The sequence below is a fragment of the Triplophysa rosa genome, linkage group LG10 (assembly GCF_024868665.1).
Source record: "Triplophysa rosa linkage group LG10, Trosa_1v2, whole genome shotgun sequence".
NCBI classification, from domain to species: domain Eukaryota; kingdom Metazoa; phylum Chordata; class Actinopteri; order Cypriniformes; family Nemacheilidae; genus Triplophysa; species Triplophysa rosa.
Genome location: NC_079899.1, coordinates 14869045 through 14888593, shown reverse-complemented (window position 1 = coordinate 14888593; position 19549 = coordinate 14869045). Strand labels below are relative to the sequence as shown.

Here is a 19549-nt window from a genome sequence, read left to right as displayed (position 1 = left end):
GATGCGAACGGAAAGGTCAGTCACCTGAAATGGAGGCAGTGTGAGCGATGTTTGTGTCACCTTAACAAAATGCTGTGCTGCGGTTGATTCTTGTGTTGCATTTCGAAGTCCCAAAGGGGGCAGAATTAACCACATATTCACAAACAACACAAAGTAAAAACAGAGAAAGAAATAAAAAAGGACTGGACTAATAAGAAGTCTTTGAAAGTAAGAAACGTTTCTTTTATGACATGCAAATAATTAACTCAGGTGACAAAAAAATGATATTCAGGCAGTTAATCATTCACCGGATTTTTAACAGGACATTTTAATCAACTGCAAAAGATCCAGAGGAATCTGCAAACCTGTGGCACAGCACAGTTATCATGGAAATGCCACTTATTCTCTAATGCCCATTTAAACCATTATAGTGAAGAAAAAACACTACTGCCTCCAGTGTTCGTTTAAAGAACTGTTTCATTGTACTGTTGAGTTCAGCATTTAAATAAATGAATAAAACAATAAAAGACATACAGTACTAATTCCAACTATTCAACTGATTTTTTCAAGACACAACCATGTCATCCTCATGAAATTTACTACAAATTCTGCCACAATGCATGTCAATATTTGGGGGTAAAATTTCTGTGTGGATATGCTTTGACCTAAAACCAGCAGTCTTATTAGTGATCTGTCTGATTGAACAGAATGATATTAGTGGCCTTCTGTCTCTTACTACAGCAGTGATCAGCACACAGTTGCACTATGCGTGGGAGGCGAGCATCAGCTGGCCTCTCTCCTAGCAACTACAAGTCCTTGAGCCCTTCTGTTTACAAAATGCCGGCACACAGAGGTACAGTATACATGAACACAGTTGGCCCACTCAGGTCACATATTTTCATCCTAGTGTGTACGTTTCAATCTAGGTTTGAGGTTTGGGTGTGTCCTAATGCGCATCTTTCTGCACTATTATAGTATAAATAGTGTGAGTGTTAGTATGAAATGTTGATCATTCATAAATAAAACCATAAATATATACAGGTACTAATGTCAATGTAAGCATTATAAAATGTTTCAAAATAAACCTGTGGTTGTTTAAAAAAAACATATTTTGTATCTATTGGTGTGTTGAACCCGAATAGGGCTTACTTTTCCTCTGTTACCTGATGATACCTTAAAAACACTGCTATAAAGACTATTCAAAAACTATATATTGTATATCATATACCAGTCTAGAGTAAAGGTCTAGACTCTATTGGGACTTTCATTGGTCGAGAACCACCCAAGCATTGACATTTAAAGCAACCAATCACAGTTCAGCTTAGTTTGGTAAAAACGCAACTCCCAATTCATTTAATCAAATCAACTTCAAAGAGTGTTTCCAGTTTTGCCATATAGAAGGTTTCATCAGAGGCACGCGTCTGGCCCGAAGTTAACTTCGTGTGTTTGGTTATAATATAACCATTTATTTTAATTTACATTCATATTCAATTATATTAATATTTCTTTGTATATTAATTGTATTAAATGACATTAAAACTACTCAACAGTTATTGATCCTTTGCGGAGGTCTACCGGAAGTTAAATTTGGGCCGCATAATGTTTGTTTATGTTGTTGCCGCTGAAACCGTCTATACATCAGACATTCAGCCGTCAGTATGTGGACGTGACGTCTGAGACTAAGGATCACTATCACCCCCTTGAGCGCTGAGGTTTTTTCCTCAATAATTTAAGGTGCAGCTTGACTTGTGTGTCCTCGTTAGTGTGAATACTGTGCTCCACTGGAGACAAAAGCTTTCATAAAATAAAGTTTAGTTAAGATTACAAGGAATATCTGCATTATCACCTACTACAGCAGACTGCCAACACCTGGCACCTACAGCTCTTCTAAAAATGGATCATAGTAACCTCAATTGTCTCATAATATAATATTTTTATAATAGTGGTCACTATTACCATTGCTTGTAATTGACCAGTGACTTATTACTTGAATAATTGGGGGCGGGCTCTTTTAACTTGGGACAGTAAAGCTCTGAACACCTTAGCAACAGCAAAGCAACACTGCCAACCATGAACATAGGGTTTTTATGGTGCCAACTACAAACCACCCACAACAGGACTGCACATGGGTGTTTGCACAGTAGCCTAAGCGCAACTCACTTTTTCAAGAGAAAAGGTAACAGTCTAGTTGTTATAATATAGGCTAAGCATCTTTGCTACATTGTTTAAGGAAAATGCTGAAATGAATCTATTAGGGCATACACTAACAACGTTAATTTCAATTGACTGTATATTTTCTTATGGGTACAGGCATACTAAGTAAGCGAAATAAAATAAAAACAAATAAGCTATATTGCAAAGTCAAAAGTATTAATCCATAGCATAGACACTTTAACATTCGTATCTCTGTTCGCCATTGCAGCATCATCTGTACCTCCGTGATGAAAGAAACAGCCAGGAGGCGGTGTTTTATCAGAGCCCAACATTAAACATATCTGACGTCTATATCTCCATCATCATCATCATCATCATCGCCTCTTAATGTCCAAATAACTCTTTGCGTTCCCGCGCCTCTATCGTTTTTCCTTCAAATTCGTGTCTTTCGTCTTTTCCCGCATTAACGTCTTTAGGGATCTGAAGTTTGGCTCAGCTCGCGCAACCGGTGTGTGAACTCGTCGCGGCGCGCTGACCGATCAAACAGCCTCATTCGACCGCTGTCCAGTCGTGATCGTTGTGACACCAGGGGATTCATATGAGCGTGCCTCCGGTAATCCGACCGCCGAGCCCCCTCCCGGGGTCGCAAGGCATTTCCTTCCAGATCCAGATCGGGTTGAGCCGGGAACCCGTCCTGCTGGACTCCGGCGAGTTCAGCCTGGCGCAGGTCCGAGAGATGGCATGCTCCATCGTGGACCAGAAGGTAACACTTTCCATAATCCTCATGTTTCATTCAGTGCCATTCACGTTATGAATGCCATAGCTGTAATTATGGCGTAAATAATAGAAGTTAAGGTCGGAAGTTGAGATATAACTTTTACTCGACGAGTTTTCCAATAGCCAACATTGCTCTGAATGTCAAGTTAGTATGATACTTGCTCTAAATGTTGACATTTGTGTATTTTTTACAAGATTATTTAAATGACCCCCAACGATAGCACAGCTATTTATTTGGCCATTATTGATACAGGAAAACCGAGTTTGTAGAACTCTGATACAAAATCTAAAATGAGCCTCAAACTTCCAACGCATTTTTCAATGAGATCAAACAACGGTAAAATGAATTAAAAATGAATTCTTGTCAGACTATATGATAATTCAGTAATAGAACACACTGGATTCATGAAGGCTTCTGCATTGTATTTTCTATTGACAGCGATGACGCCACATGCTGACGTCAGGTACTTATTGAACTAGTGCAGGTTTTGTAGCACACAGCACTGCGGGCCTGTTTATCATACAGTATTGCCTTATTTTAATAGTGTCCAGATATCATGCCCAGAGGTTTGCTGTTTTCTTTTGTTTATACGTAGAAACACATCACAGATCACATCTAATATAAAGTAAAGCATTATTTTGCCTCACTTGATAACTTTTAGCCTGGTGTGGCCTTGTTTTAAACCTGAACATTTTTATTGACATCAATGAACTAGCACTAATATGAGCAGTGAGCAGTGACAACAACACTATATTTAGACAAACAAAATACTCTTCACATTCATATTGTTGGTAAGGCCAACAGTTTAAGTTACAAATTGTTTTAAAGCAGCTGTTTTTCTGTTTTTAAACCAGAATAGTCTGTTGCCAGAGGTGAATAACTATACTGGATTACACACCAACAGTCCAAACTTTAAATGTACGAGCGACGTCAATGAATTTTGAAACACTGACCCAAAAGTACTCAGCTATTGTCCACTCACAATGCTGAAATGTCTTTCATGTTGTTTTTACGTTTAAACAACACATTCATGCTAGACCTGAATATAAAACAGATTATGTTATTTCTGATTATAAACTGTTACATTGTTGGTGTTGCTAAAGCTGCCACAGACGATTGAAGATACCGTCACAACTGGTGGTTCACCGGAGGTTTTCCAGCTGGCTCGTATTATTGTCGAAATTCTTGAAAATGTTCCATGCTTATAGCCAATTGCGTACCAGCAATCAAAATATCTACCATATTTTACGTTAATGTTGAGTAAAGAGTTTGGGTGAAGGCTGGGGATCACCCAAACATCGACTTATCTCATTTCAGCCCCAGTGACAGAAAGCCCCACCTTGCAGCCTTTCCATATACATCTAATGTAATAGACCAGCGTGTGAACTCACAAGTACTTCATAAAGTTTTGCAAGTGTTTTGTGTGGCTTCATGTTCTCATAACAGCATAACACTATGATAACACAATAGACAGATTGTCACCACCCCTTGAAAAGCAACTTAGATGGCATCACCACACAGTTATAAATATATTTTAGCAAAAATGCAGTTTCTGTTTTATAAGCACCTGTGCTGTGACACATCACCAGAACGATAGTAGTACTTTTCCATAAATATTACCCATTGTACACGTCTTGCAAAGTTTGCAACGAGGCACGAGGCGTTGACAACAACACAATTTGTCACCATTATCAAATCTTTCTTAAAAAAATTTTCTCTCCCTCGCGACATGCCGGTTTATTTGGTGACACAAAGTGCACAGGTTGCAGTTTGTAGTGTTAAAATACAGAGCAGTATTTTGATAAGCATAATAACAACAAGCGTCATGTGACGCTTAACAAGAAACACATTTTCTCTGGCTTGAGGTTGTCAGTATGTGTTTTGTAAAACAAAAGTATGTGTTTAAATTTGCTTAGAAGAAAAAAATCAGAATGAGAACAAATCTAACCTGGGCTCTTTCAACGCCTTGCATATGTGTTCTCAGATAGAGAGGCTCTCCTGAGTTTAAGCACACACAGCATTTAACACTTTAAATAGTTAATGTGAGATGTTGAACAAGTGTGTATGAAATAAAGGTGACTTTTTGCTGTGCAGGCAGTCTGTGCTTGTATTGTTTAGTTGTATTTTTTGGAATGGGGTAGTGGTATGGGGAATACGTTTTGTTTAGCTTTTTGCGCAATTTATGCATTAAAATCGGTATGAAACGAAAGTAGCGATTGTCTTTTTTCTGTATCGTGAAACAACTTCTGAAATGAGAAAAAATGTCGGGCAGGACTTGATTTCGTTCATCGAGTACTGATTGGATCGTTGAAAGTTTGCAATCAGTCAGTCATTGAAGCCCCGCCTGTCAACTCCATTGACTCCAATGGAACAGTATTTTCACAGCAATGGCGGTTCATGGAACCTCTCAATAGTTCCCGGAAGTTAATAGTAGGGGGGAGGAAGTTAAAGTTTTTGATTAAAGATTTCAAGTGCAAATGAATTAAAAATAATAATGATGTGCACGGATAAATCATTTATAATAAATACTGCAACACTGTGTAAAACAATTAGAATTATCATTTTTAATTGCATGCTGACTTCAATATTTCAACATTTAAAAAAATGACACATGTTAGCTTTAAGGTCTCAGCCAGTGAGTGGTTCAAGTGCAGAAGAGAAGACAAATGTCTCTTGAGATTGGAGGATCAAGAACAACCCTCACTCAGATCTCAGACAGACCATGAAAGGTAGAGCAGGATTGCTTTACCATGAGCAAACTGAAGAGACTATTAGATAGTTTTACCATAATACAATCTTCAAATGTTTTAAAACACAGTGATGCCTAGTTTGACAGTGCTGAGAATAATAGATTTATATTTGAGGATGGTTTATATAGCTTTCTTATGGCAGATCAAGACATGAGGATATTTGCTACAGTGCAAACTGTTGCTCCACTTTGAGAAAGTTGTTACAGCAACAACATTAGGATTACAGGGTCAGACTGAGGGGGATAATTTATAAAAAATAATTTAGCAGAGAGCCACATAAAAGGGCATGTAGATTTGATAGTATTGGTGGCAAAAGGTCTTCACTAAATGAAGACATGTCCAAATGCTCCCGAGTCAAATTCTGAGAGACATTCTGTCCTGACTTGGATTACTGCCTGATCTTCTATGATGAAATAACATAGGGCCTACTGTAGAAATATTCAGACTTAGAAATGGAAGGACTACACATCATTTACAACAGAAATATTGACGGATAAGTTCTCAGCTAAGCTATATTTAAATAAATATTCAAATACAAACAATAAAAGCATAGCTTTTTACAATCAAATTATTATCGAGTTATTGTTATTGAGTTTACCATCTTCTGAAACAACTTTCCTTTCCATATGCACTTAAAAACCAAAAATACAGATTTATATTCAACTATCGTCAGCACGACACATGCGCGACCCCGGATGCACCGTAAACGCGCGTTGGAAACTAACACTAGTCAGGAATATAGTTGAATATAGTCTGTATTATTGGTTGTCTGCGCACAAAACGTATCCTCGTCGCTTTATATAATTGGAGTGACATGGACTATTTCAACGATGTCTTTACTCACTTTCAGTGCTTTGAAGTTTGGTTGCGTTGCAGTCTATGGATGAGTCATAAAGCTCACGAACCTCTTCAAAACTATCTTAATTTGCGTTTTAAAGATAAACGGAGGTCCTAGGGTTGACGAACGACTTGAGGGTGAGTAATTCATGACAGAATTTTCATTTTTCGGAGGAGTGTTGCTTTAAGATATAAAAATGCGAACTGGTAAGATACTGTTGTATCATTAATGCGTAATAACTCCCTATTCATTTAATAGAATGTTTGGGCATACCAACATGGCGCAGCGGTGGCTTCAGTGTAATGACGTCATGAGCAATCCAGTCATTTTTATAGATCGGTGTGTGTATAACAGACCATCCAGTCCATTTCAGTGGATAAAAATCAAGTGCTGCCCAAATGTTTTGTGTTGTCTTGATTTATTTGGAAGTGTTTTTTTAAACAGCAATTCGCTCCCCAGACAGATCCTGTAATATTTCCAAAGCAAATACATAAGACGAATTTCTCACAACATTTGGTATTATGTAGTTTAATCAGCAGAGCAATGCAAAGGTTGTGGGTTCGAGTCCCAGTGAACACATCTACAAAAAAATGTATACTTTGAGTGCATTTTGGATAAGTGTAATTCTATATATGCACATAAAAAGAAGTGTGTAGAAAAAAAGTATTTTCCCAAACACACTGTAAGACTGTAAAAACAAAACAAGCAACAAAGGGCAGAATTATGACCTGATCTTATAGGCAGTGAAAAGAAATAAAAACTCTTTACCGTCTTCCTTTCTTTCTCACATTGACAAAAGTCCTTAGTGCTATCAAGGGGCTGCCTAATAGACTGTGAATCCATTAGTGCTCTGGATTATCAGGCTTAATTAAAGTGATAGCGCCTTTGTTTGAAGTTTGCACCTTTTTGCATTACCGCTCCTCAAAGTGTTCTTATTAATCAGCGGGGCTGCCGCACTCTTCATGCTAAGCGCTAACCGATCCATTGCTCAGTCCATAACATAGACATGGCTGGCAGATGAGCATGAGCTGATGAAGGCTGCGCCAAAGAGCTGCTCGCGTTTGATGAGCGATTTCACGTCAGCCTAATGCATCCATCACAGGTCTGAAACGAGTAAAAAAATGAATGTTGTTGTCGTGTGGCTCTGTTTAATGACACTGATCTTTGGCTTGGTTTACAATGGAGTCTTTCTGTAAACCGTCTTAAAAGACAGCCGTATTTTGCTGTTCAGGTTGTTGAGATGAAATAGGCTCCATCTCGCTTGGATCTCTGAAAGATGTAGATATTAACGCAATTATGCATTTTAATGGTTTTGATATTATACGGGAATTATTGATATTAGCTTATATGGTCATCTCAGCGCTGGTCTTTCTGTGCGAGTCTTTCTTGTTGCTTGGCAACTGATTATGATTGCCTGTGAAGTACTTATCCGAGTGCCATTATGATGACGAGAGCCATGTGTGATGGGGTCACGCACTTGCAGACACACACACAGATGTACACACCCACACTGTGGTAAGAGATGAGAGCTACACATAGCCATTGTCGAGCAGCTGTTTCTGGAGAGTATTCAAAGAGCTGCTTTCATTACCATGAGAGACATCACAGTGTGTATGCGTGCACATGTGCGTGTGTGTCTTCTTTTGAGGACCATGGCTTCATAGCCTCCCATTCATCTCAATTTTGCAACAACATGTGACAGCACCACGAAGCACCCAGCCAATCGGCTTGCAAGGTAGCTAAACGTAGAAAGTGGATTTTTGTTGTTGTGTATGATTCTGTGGCTCTAGCTAAAAATATGTAGCATTTGTCAGTTTACTGGAAGGTTACCTCATTTTCATGGGCGTTGGTGGAGGGTTCGGAAAACACAATTATCTCCTCGGGAGAACGGTGCCAGGGTCTCACCGCGCGCGAACACTGTTATATATGGTTTGTTTGTGGTCTGATCACCAAAGCTTTCCATTAAAAGACATCTATGCACTTGCAAAGGTGAATAGATGTCTAGTATACGTGCAGAACAACCAGGGATACGCTTAGGTCAAACCTTAAAGGAACAGTTTACTAAAAATAAACATTCTTTTCACATTATTTTCTTTAATAGAATATGAGATATTTTGCTGAATTAAAGTGGATGGTGACCACAGTGGTTGTATTGTATGGAAAAAGAGACATTTTTGGCTATTTTCTTTTGTAATATGGGTATGAAACGATAAGAAAGAGAGAGAGGAAATTATTTAGGTAAAATTTTACAATACGGTTGTATTTTCAAAAAATTGGTTAATGCATCAGCTAACATGAACTAACAATGAACAATACTTCCACAGCATTTATTAATCTCAGTTCATGTGAATTTTAATATTTACTAATACATTTTTTAAATCAAACGTTATAACTGTTAGCATTAGTTAATGCACCATGAAGTAACATGAATTTTTGTATTTACATTAACTAACATTAACATTGTCAGTTCATGTTAGTTAATGTATTTACTAATGTTAGCAAATACAACCTTATTGTTGAGTGTTCCCATTATTCATTTGTGGTTTGAAATGATATGTGGGTGAAGGGTTACTAAATTGTTTATTTTGGTTGAACTAAGTCTTTTAAACGTTATGGCTTTAAAACAAAGCACTTAGCACTTATTTATTTTTAACAACTAAAACAACCTTTGACATATGCTTTTAAAAATGTACTGAAAGGTTTGTGTAAAGATTTTAACAGAAAAAATAGCTTTGATTAACCTCATTTCATAAACCAAATGCCAAACAAACGCTACACAGTAAAATTGCCAGTGTTATAAAAGGTCAAATTAACACTCAGTATATATAATCCACACTCTCAAAGTGTGGATTATATAAACACTGTGAGAGTTAATTTGACCCTTTTTAACACTGGCGATTTTGCTGTGTACCTTCAATAATAACTCCTGGTTAATAGATTCTATTGAGTAATAAATATTGTATTTATTAGAAACAACAGAAATTAGTTTAACGACTACAGAAAGCATGCAAATCTCAGCTAACGTGTTGTTTCACGATTGTTGCGGCGCATGCTGTGCGCGGGAGTCCAGCTCACCTTATCATAGGCAAAAAATATCGAAATTATAAAGTCAATTTAGAGATGTACCACCCGCTAAGCCTGTCATGTTATTTTAATGATCTGCTGTAGCACCTCAAAGCCCAACAGAACTTGCGCTGTCTCCAGCCGAGTGCACTTTGCCAGGGGTTAGTTAGTGGGCATGCGGTATTGAGGAAGAGAGCTGCAAAATACTCACTAATAAAGTGTGAACATACAGCTATTAAGGTGACAATGAGAATCTTAGCAGTCCTAAAAGTGAGCTGTAATTAGATAGTGTGCAGTACTTTACAGAGCTGCTCACCCAGACGATCTTTCATACTGTAGGATTAAGTACATGTAAATGTATGGGAATGAGATCTTACATTTACATTTAAGCATTTGGTAGACGCTTTTATCCAAAGCGTCTTACATTGCATTATATTGTACATTTGTTTCTATGTATGTGCAATCCCTGGGATCGAACCCATGACCTTGGCTTTGCTAACGCCATGCTCTGACCACTGAGCCACAGGAAGGATCTTAATATCAAGCTCTGAACTGCATCGTATATACCGTCGTGGAATTATAAAGTTTAAAAACTCGCTTTTGTGTAAATCTAATATACAGTAAACAGGTTGAATTTTCAACATTACCTTTAATTTAGGGTTGTTTAGTCACATTTTGAGGTGACAAACATTGTTTACCACATGAGCACATCTCATTGTTTCTTATTTTAGAATATAAGAAAGAATAGAAAACAGATCAACATTTACTTTGTTTAATATATCTGTATACAGCAGCCATATCTTTGACAGAACATGCTTCCTTGTGTGTGTATGGGGTGTAAAAATGGAGGAGCAATGCTCCAATAGTATTGATCAGTGGTTGTTACAGCACAGCTAGCAGCTGCTAACCTGCAGACTACACATGGCTTGGGCAGCCTGATTGACCGATGGTGGTTAGAGTTCATGCTGTCTAGGGGCATTGGCTCTCTGAATTGTTCTTTATTTGAGGTTGTGGTAGATGTGCAAAGACAGGCACAATATATGTTCTGCACAGATCATTCTCACGAAACCACTAAAACATGACGGCAGTAATGATTTTAAATATAAAACATAATTTACTGACACAAAAAAATGATCATACTAAAGATTATTGTTTCTTTTAACACATAAATGAATTATTTTTTGCATTTTATTGCAATTGTTGCTGAAAATGTAATTATCATAATACAACCATACTGTAAAAAAAATCCCGTAAAAAAACAGATAAAGTACTGGCAGAAAATTACCAGTACATTTTCCTTTATTTTACAGACATTTCCGTTAATGCTAAAATGCAAATGAATGCAGTGCAAAATGTAAAATACAGGTAAAACAACTGTAAAAATGAACACGGAAAATTCCTTCATATTAATACAGTATATTGTGCCCTATTTTTATGGCTTTTTTTAGAGTGCAGCTATGTCTGAGTGCATGATATGTTGTGCTTGACATTTTTATGTAAAGCACTTTAAATTACCTTTGCGTATAAAGTTTATATAAATAAACGTGCCATGCCTTGCCTAATTTAAACAAAACAAAACAGAACAAAACAAAAATTCTGAAAAAACAAATTGGATAATCTCAAATGATCTTAGATGTTCTCAAATGACAAAAAACATTGACAGAATATTAATGCATTATAAATCTTTACATTGAGCTTGATTTAGTTTGTAACATCTTCCAGTACCTTTCAAATAGTTAACAGATTTATTTTTATTTCTCTAGTTAAAAGTTTAATATTCTCTTGTCGTATTGTGTACACAACATTATTGATTATTTTTTACCAATACAGGTAGTTTTCTGCATTTAAAAAGATGTTACATTTATAATTTTCTATACTTCATTAATGTCTAATTATGTATGATGAAAAAAGCTTGCTTAGGCATCAGCTTCTCTTTTTTTTGTTGACATTTGTAGACGATTAAGTTTTGATGTTTTGAAGAAATTGTTCAAATAAATTGTCAATAAAAGTTTATAAATTAATGCTTTAAACATGTCTGACCTTGGTTTTAACACCTCAAAAGGAAATTTATTAATGCAAGTCTTTTTTTTTAATCATGTTGGAAATCTTGAAAACCAAGATTTCATGACAATCAACCCCTATATACTCTCAGATTGTTATTGTATTGCCTGACAGTACAGTATATAGAAAAAGTGCTTTCTATGTTGAATACATGGGTACATACTGTATGTGACATGCTGATGGACTAATTTTTGTAAACTTATACTTATTGGTAAATTTAGGAACCAATAAACTGACATGTTCAACTAGGCACGCATGAGCATCAAAACTAAATCACACATATACCAAACTAATATTGACACATAAAAAGATGAGTAAATAATCAGCATAACAAATAACTGAGAGTGACAACAAACTCGAGAAGAACTGTGTAAGCAAAAGCAGAAAACAACAAAACAAAAACTAATCAGCATAATTCATTCATGCCACAACAAGACAAACACTCTTAAGACAAATAATATGCCGGTATTCTGAAAAATTACAGCAAGGCAACACAGTAGCATCCTTTTCCTTAATACACGACACATATCATTTCCAAGCTGATTTGTTTTTGTCTGTGACGTATGCAGGACTCACTCATGCTTTGCACTAAATAACTACAGTACATTCCATGAGAAGACACACCATTGCTGCACAATATATTGAAATATCAAAATACTACAAATGTGCATATCACAATATGCATATTGCAATGGTTTGCAATAATGTTGTCAGATTTGCTTTTATGTACCACGTTCTTTTTTCCTTTTTCAGATTTTAAATATGAATTTAGTATGGAGTTTAAATGGATTTGAATACCTTAAAGCATCACATATTGTATATTGCTTTATTTATTTATTTATTTGCTTTTGATCTTACTGTATGTTTATCAACAGCATCTATTTATTGTCCATAAAAGTAAAAACTGACATCATCACTGGTCTCTCCTTTTCATGGTATTGATTTTGGTATCATCTCCTACTACACTACATGCCCGTGTTGCTTTTGTGATTTTTTACCATTTTTTGGCTGAATTCTTTTCTCAGGTCAGGTGACTTGGCAAGAGAATCTTTTATTGTTATGTGAAGTGTCACGTTAATTTGGTAAAAGGGTCCAATAATTTGACATCGAATTGATATCAGCTATTGAGCTTCCCACCCACTCCCCTGCCTCGTATAACAGAACACAGTGTCTGACATCGCAGGGCAGCCCTCATGTAGCCTACATCAAACTTAATACGCGCAGTTCTGAGTGTATTACAGACTATGACTATAATAACATTGCCGGATGTCATCGTCCTAATTAGCATTGTTACAAAGCCTGCAGACGAACAATTTCCAGGTTAAATGATTAAAAATCATTCCTAAACATTGCATACGCACACAGTAACATATTTAGTAAAAAAAATAATTTTAGGTTAGCTAGAATAGAAACAGGAGTGCATTGATATGAAAATGTATTCATACAAGCTAATGTTGTACTGTAATTGCAATAGAATGTACATTATGAATATATGTTATGTAATGCATGTATAACAATATGACAACACGTTTATATCATTAGTTTAAGTAATTAAAGGGCTCAGGAGTATTAAGATGTCAAAATGGTTCTGGGAGGAAGGAACCGTGGCGTGGCTTAGCTTTAAAAGCAGGGCATTGAGCCTGGTACGGCGTGGGCGAGAGGGGGTTGACAGTTAATACCGATGATTCACTCCTTACGAGCTTTGAGTGCTTGGTCTCTCTCTCTCTCTTTCTATCCCCTTCCATTTTTCCCAACATACCTGCCTCTTTCCGCACGCACAAGTGCTCGCTCCACCCTGACAACCAGCTTCAGCAACCAGTTGTTTAAAGGGAAGACAACATCTAAATTGATGTTCCTCTCACCGTCCTAGCCTGTCATCTGTAAAACACATACAGCGAGATGGCAGAAAATGACAGTCATGAAAGACCATCAAGAATGGAGGTCTGGGCAGCCCTCTAAGTGGCAATAACATAGAGTTATTGTCAGCGGATTCCACTGATCGGAGCCAGACATCTCCCAAGGGGTTTATGACAAGGATCGGTGTGTCTCCAGCTTTGATGGTTCAGACATGCAGCAGATATACTGTATGTGCATCCATTTGTGCCAAACAAACGAATGGTGCTCAATCAGGAAAGAGCCTTGGGTGTCCGCTGCCATGACAACCCCGCACTGTTACAGTGAGGCTGCTGTCATGGTGACCTCAAAAGCACACTTGCTTCTGTGGCTCTTCATTGTGTAGCACTCATTGATACAAGAGGGGGAGAATCTGCGCAATTAACTAGCGAAAAGGGGGAAAGAAAAGCAAAAACAGATATACTTTGTCCGGCTAATAGCGTAGACTTCAATCTAATACACAGTATGATGCCATGTGAAAATTGGAGAATCTGTGTCTGAATCTCATGTTTGTTAAATCTGCATCGCTTTGCTTTTCAAATGTGAGTCTGTCACCTTGCTGAATTGTACTCGGTAACTGAATGATACGCTAACACGTTTTGGTGCAGTGTACATCTCGTGTGGGCGTTCGGAGGTGAGCACTTCTGCTGGGTGGTTAAACAATGCTATGTTGAAATAAACCAACGTTCTAGTCAGAAGCAAGCTCAAAACGTTGCCCTCTTTTGAGCTTCAGACTGTAGTTGCATGTTTTCCAGTTTTCCAGAAGCTTGAAATTGTGCAAAAATGTGCATACTGTCAATGTGACATGGGTATTCGACTGGGTTGGGAACAAGGCAAGCGATTAGCAGTCATTTAACCTGTAGCCTGATAATCATCGTATGCTATCACAGTCTGTTAGCATCCAGATACATTTTTAATCCCACAGTCGCTTTCTAAGCACACAGATCTTATATGAGTCACTGATGTTCAGTGTCTCTATTTAGAAATTGGATTCACTCCACATTCGTTCACTCTCTGTGCCATACTTTCCTCGCTGTAGCTGTCTCTTTATGTCTCGTTTGAAAATGCAGAATTTGCAGAATGCAAATGCTTAAAGGGACAGTTCACCCAAAAATGAAAATTCTGTCTTCATTTACTCAACCTCGGGTTGTTCCAAATCTGTATAAATGTAATTGTTCTGATGAACACAGAGAAAGATATTTGGAAGAATGCTTGTAACCAAACAGTTCTTGGCCACCATTAATTACCATAGTTGTCAAGAATCTCGGGTGAGGTGAGAGACAGAGGGAGAGAGGACCAAACGCAGAAGGGGTTAAACAAGGCTTTTAATAAATAATAAAACACAAAACAAAAACCCACGAGGAAGTAAAACAAGAGTATAATAAGAACAAAGACTAACTACACTAAACGAGACTAAGAATAACATTTACTACATATTACACAAGACTAAACTACACTTAACAGGACAAGAACTCACCCACATGAAACACGACACAGCACAATGAACCAGCACAAGACAAGAGACACAGGGGCATTAAATAAGGGGACAAATCAAGAGGGACAGGTGCGGGGCATGAACTAATTAACGATACAACTAATGAGACGAAAGGGCGGGAAAAGAGACGCGACACCGGAGAGTGGAAGGCCAACAGGGGCCAAAACGCCTCTCTCCACATGAAACAAGAGGTTCTGTCATGATCCTGCCACTAGGTCAAGAAAAGCAAGACAAGATGGGGCAGAACCATGACAATAGTAGGAAAAATACAATTGTAGGAAAAAGTGCCCCAGAACTGCTTGCTTTCATACAATTTTTCAAAAGATCTGCTTTCGTGTTCAACAGAACAAAGCAATATATTTATAAAGCAATTTTCCTGCTATGGTAGTCAATGGTGGCCAATAACTGTTTGGTCACAAGCATTCGTCCATATACCTTTCTCTGTGTGTTCATCAGAACAAAGAAATGTATACAGATTTGGAACAACTTGAGGGTGCGTGAATGACGACAGAATTTTCATTTTTGGGTGAACTGTTCCTTTAAATACATATCAGATGGTTTACATGGTTGCACGTTTATGAAATGTGAAAATCATAAAGAGGCAAGCAGAATTCAGAATTTAGGAATTTTAGAGTTGGCTCTCTTTTATTTTATGAATTCACTGAATTGGCCACACCCTATGGGATTCTGCATCGGAATGGCAAGAATTTACCTAATTGCACTGTAGAGAAATTTGACAATTTCATAAGACAGGAATTACTATAATTTTTTACCTTAATATTATGAGTCCACCACAAAAACAAAATGTGTAGGAAACAGAAGGTTATTTTAGGTTATTTATGCCTCCCTTTTGAAGAATTTGAGGTCAATTTAAGCATTTTTTGAATTAAAGGGATATTCTGTCATCATTTATTCACCCTCATGTCATTCAAAACCCTAAAGGAAATATTTAGAGAAATGTCTCAACGGTTTTGCGTCAGTACAATGGAAGTCAATGGTTTTGTGCTCTGTTGGAAAACGAAAGTCAGGTTTGAAATGACACGAGGGTGAATAAAGATTTTTTAAGTTTAAGTGAGTATTTCTTTAAGAGCCCTGCTATGATATAAAAAACCGAATTATGTGGCATTTGTAACGTTGATCACAACAAGCCATGCATTCATTTCGTCAATTCTATTTTACATCATACCCTGAACAGTATGATACCGATGTAATTTACATGTGCGTGCTTATCTAATCATTTTAATGCAAATGCAATGTTCAGAAACAAATGAATTGTGACAGTCGGAGTAGTTTTCATTGGCATTCTCGTTGTTTGTGGTGTAATAAAACTCAAACGGCTTGGATGCGAGTTCCCTTTGTGAATTGGGTAGGTTTGAATTGCCGTTACATGCAGGCCGTCTCTGTAGTGTTGCTGCAACTCGACCCAGCAGGGATCAATAGGGAACGAGGCTAGTGAGCCATTTCCCCAGCGGTCTACACGGGGCAGTCAATATGTTGCTCTTTCTTTTGACATTGAATTGATTGTGAGGCTGCTGTTCATAAAACTGTTTAGAAGCAGCCAAGAAAAAGGAAAAAACATGTAGTGCTATAAATGTGTTGTTTGTAAGTAAGCCTTTAGAAGTACTTTTAAAAAACTGGATGCATCAGGTATGAGATGTTTCCTGTCAGTTAAACGTGGGCAGGGCTCTCGGATTATTTTCGTCCGAGTAGATGAGCAATCGTTTCATGTAGGCTAACATCACAAACTGCACAGCACAATGCCAGAAAAGTCTTCATTAACACCTGACAGACATCGATTTTTCTCTGTCACAGTTCCCAGAATGTGGCTTCTATGGAATGTATGACAAGATTCTTCTTTTCCGTCACGATCCGAACTCCGACAACATCCTGCAGTTGGTGAGGTGCGCCGCGGAAATCATGGAGGGAGACCTGGTGGAAGTCATCTTGTCTGGTAAGCACAGAGCTCAAAATATTTCTCTCGACATGCCGTTGTGCCCCCTAGATGCAAATGTATACCCACAATCTTCTTATTTGTGATGTATGGATCAGTTAAAGATAAGACGCCGTGACTTTGTTGCGACTGAGTTCTGCGTGCTTTTATTTTTGTCTCATAATCTTCCCATTTCCCACTCTGGAAAAGCTGATGCGCATCCAAGTTTTTATGCCGCACCCGGTGTGAAAACCGGAGTTGCTTTGCTGAGGAAGCGATGGAGTTATCGTGTTTGACACCGCTAAAGTGTTTCTCCAAACACTTGGCAGGCCTTCCTTCTTCCCTGCTTCTCTTCCCTTCTGCCTGTGCTATGGCAGGTAATTGAGTGAAGTCTATACTGAAGAAATGTGGGAGACTGACACCCCGCCTCCCCAGCTATTCTGCCAGGTCTTGTGTGTTTCTCTGTGTGAGTGTATCTGTCACAAGACGTATCAGGTGATTAACACACCCAGATGCACACATTCTCTATGACGGGCCTTTGGGATTCCAGAGTAACACTTCTCATGCACACTTGACAGCTGATTGTGCTGTAAAGTAACAGTTGAGTTCACAAAAGTAAGGTCAATGGTTATTAATTATGACACCTCCTGAGGGAGATAAGACATCCATTTGATTATCACATCACTTTTCTCTGAGGGCATAGTTTTTATCAGGTAAAAAAGTACATTGCAAAAGATTTTTGAAGCAATCACTGGTATAGTTTATTGGCAAAAACCGTGATATACAGTATATATATATATAAAAATCATAATTATATCGATATTGTGTTAACGCTACACTTCGTAAATATTGTAAATTATTCAGCACCCATTTAATATTTTGCCTTAAGTGCCGCAATGGCTCCCTATATTTTAAAGGGACAGTTCACCAAAAATAAAAAAAATAACAACCATCATTTACTCCCCATCAAGTTGCGTCAAACCTGTATAAATGTCTTTGTTCTGATGAACACAAAAAAAGAATATTTGGAAAAATGTTAGTAACTGACATTTCTGGGGCATCATTGACTACCATAGCAGGAAACATTATTGTAGCCTATCATTTTTAAGAATTTAGGAAAGCAAACAGTTCTAGGGCACATTTGACTACCTTTTCAAATGTTCCTGGTAGTCAATGATGTCCCAGAAATGTCAGTTGCTAACATTTTCTAAAATATCTTTCTTTGTGTTCAACAGAACAAATACATTTATACAGGTTTGGAACAACTTGTGGGGGGAATAATTCATGACAGAATTTTCATTTTTGGGTGAACTGTTCCTTTAAGTGTGATTCATAACAATGATGAATTTGATTGTTACTACTGTATTACTTATGTATTTTACTTCTCAATATTGAAAAAATATCATTGTCGCTAATATTGCCACGATAACCGTGGTCCGTGTAGTAATAAAACTGATATTGTGACAGCTCTATTGTAACCCATATTTCTTTTTTGAAAAGAAGAACACATTTTCTTCATGCATTTAAAAGAAAATAATGTTGTAAATGTTGGTCTGTTCATTTCATGCATAATATGACTTAAAATATAGAGCATGAGTCATAAATTGTTGCTGTCCTTCCAAAACCAAATGTTTTTTTTTTCAGGAAATTGTTTTTTAAACGATTAATGCTGTGTTGTCAAAGTTAACAAGCACTTTTTAATACTTTTTAATGCTTCTATTTGCAAAACCCAGTGATTGGGTAAAGGGTGACTAATAATAACTATTCATGGCAAAAAATTAAAATCGCATAATATACGTTTATACGAAATAATATGTTTATTGTGTACTACAAGAAAGTTTACAGGTTTAGAACAAGAGGGCAGGTGAACTGTCCCTGAAAGGAAGTTTTGTTTTTGCTATATGGTTTTCTAACTACATGTAGTCCTGTGTACCTTCTGTGGTTCGTAATTGGAATATCTAGAGAGATAAAACAGAATGAACAGGCCAATAAATGTTGATCTCAAATACTATCTCATATAGTAATTAAAAAGAGCAGCATTTTGTAAAAATATGACCTACGCTTTTCTCTGCTGGGTATCACTTAGTCTGCTACATCTTTAAAGTCTGCTTGAAATCAGTTTTTTATGCTGGATAAATTTAGAGTAACCACGGGTTGGCTCCAGTGAAGCACACTGACAGGATGTTTGGCTGTGCCTGGATCAACATAATTGCAATAGAGCAAGTAGCTAAAAATACAAGAGGTACGCTGAAGAGTAAGAAGCGTGGGATTAATAATTGTACGTGAATTTTAAGCAGAACGCAGAAACTTTTGTGTTCGCCAAGGTGATAATGATTGGGTCATTCCTGTTATGCAGCACCTTTAAACTTTGTAACTTTAAAAACTAAAGATGCTTTTGTTGCCATTTAAGACGGTGTTTTTATAAAAAGTTTATTTCAGACTTTTACAAATATGCTCTGGTCAAGCGCAGACACTTTATTAATTATAATTTAGTATTTACATAACAGCAGGAAAATGAACACGATAGAACCTAACAACAATAACCTTAGAGATGCAAAGTAGGTTTTGAGTTGAACTCCAACCCTGTTTCTGATGTATCTCAAAGCTT

At 37.2% G+C, this 19549-nt stretch overlaps 1 protein-coding gene across 2 annotated transcripts in view; it reads left to right on the top strand.

The window, feature by feature from the left end:
• Window positions 1-1111: 1111 nt before the first annotated feature.
• prkd1 (protein kinase D1) overlaps window positions 1112-19549 on the top strand; it is a 35477-nt gene continuing 17039 nt past the window's right edge. The window contains exons 1-2 of one of the 2 annotated variants that reach the window (XM_057344630.1): window positions 1112-2896; window positions 16824-16962. In XM_057344630.1, the coding sequence (XP_057200613.1) occupies window positions 2732-2896; window positions 16824-16962 (304 nt within the window). In that variant the 5' untranslated portion in view covers window positions 1112-2731. Of the gene's footprint in view, window positions 2897-16823; window positions 16963-17020; window positions 17319-19549 lie in introns of those variants that run through there. The other variant, XM_057344631.1, reaches the window with a different exon arrangement.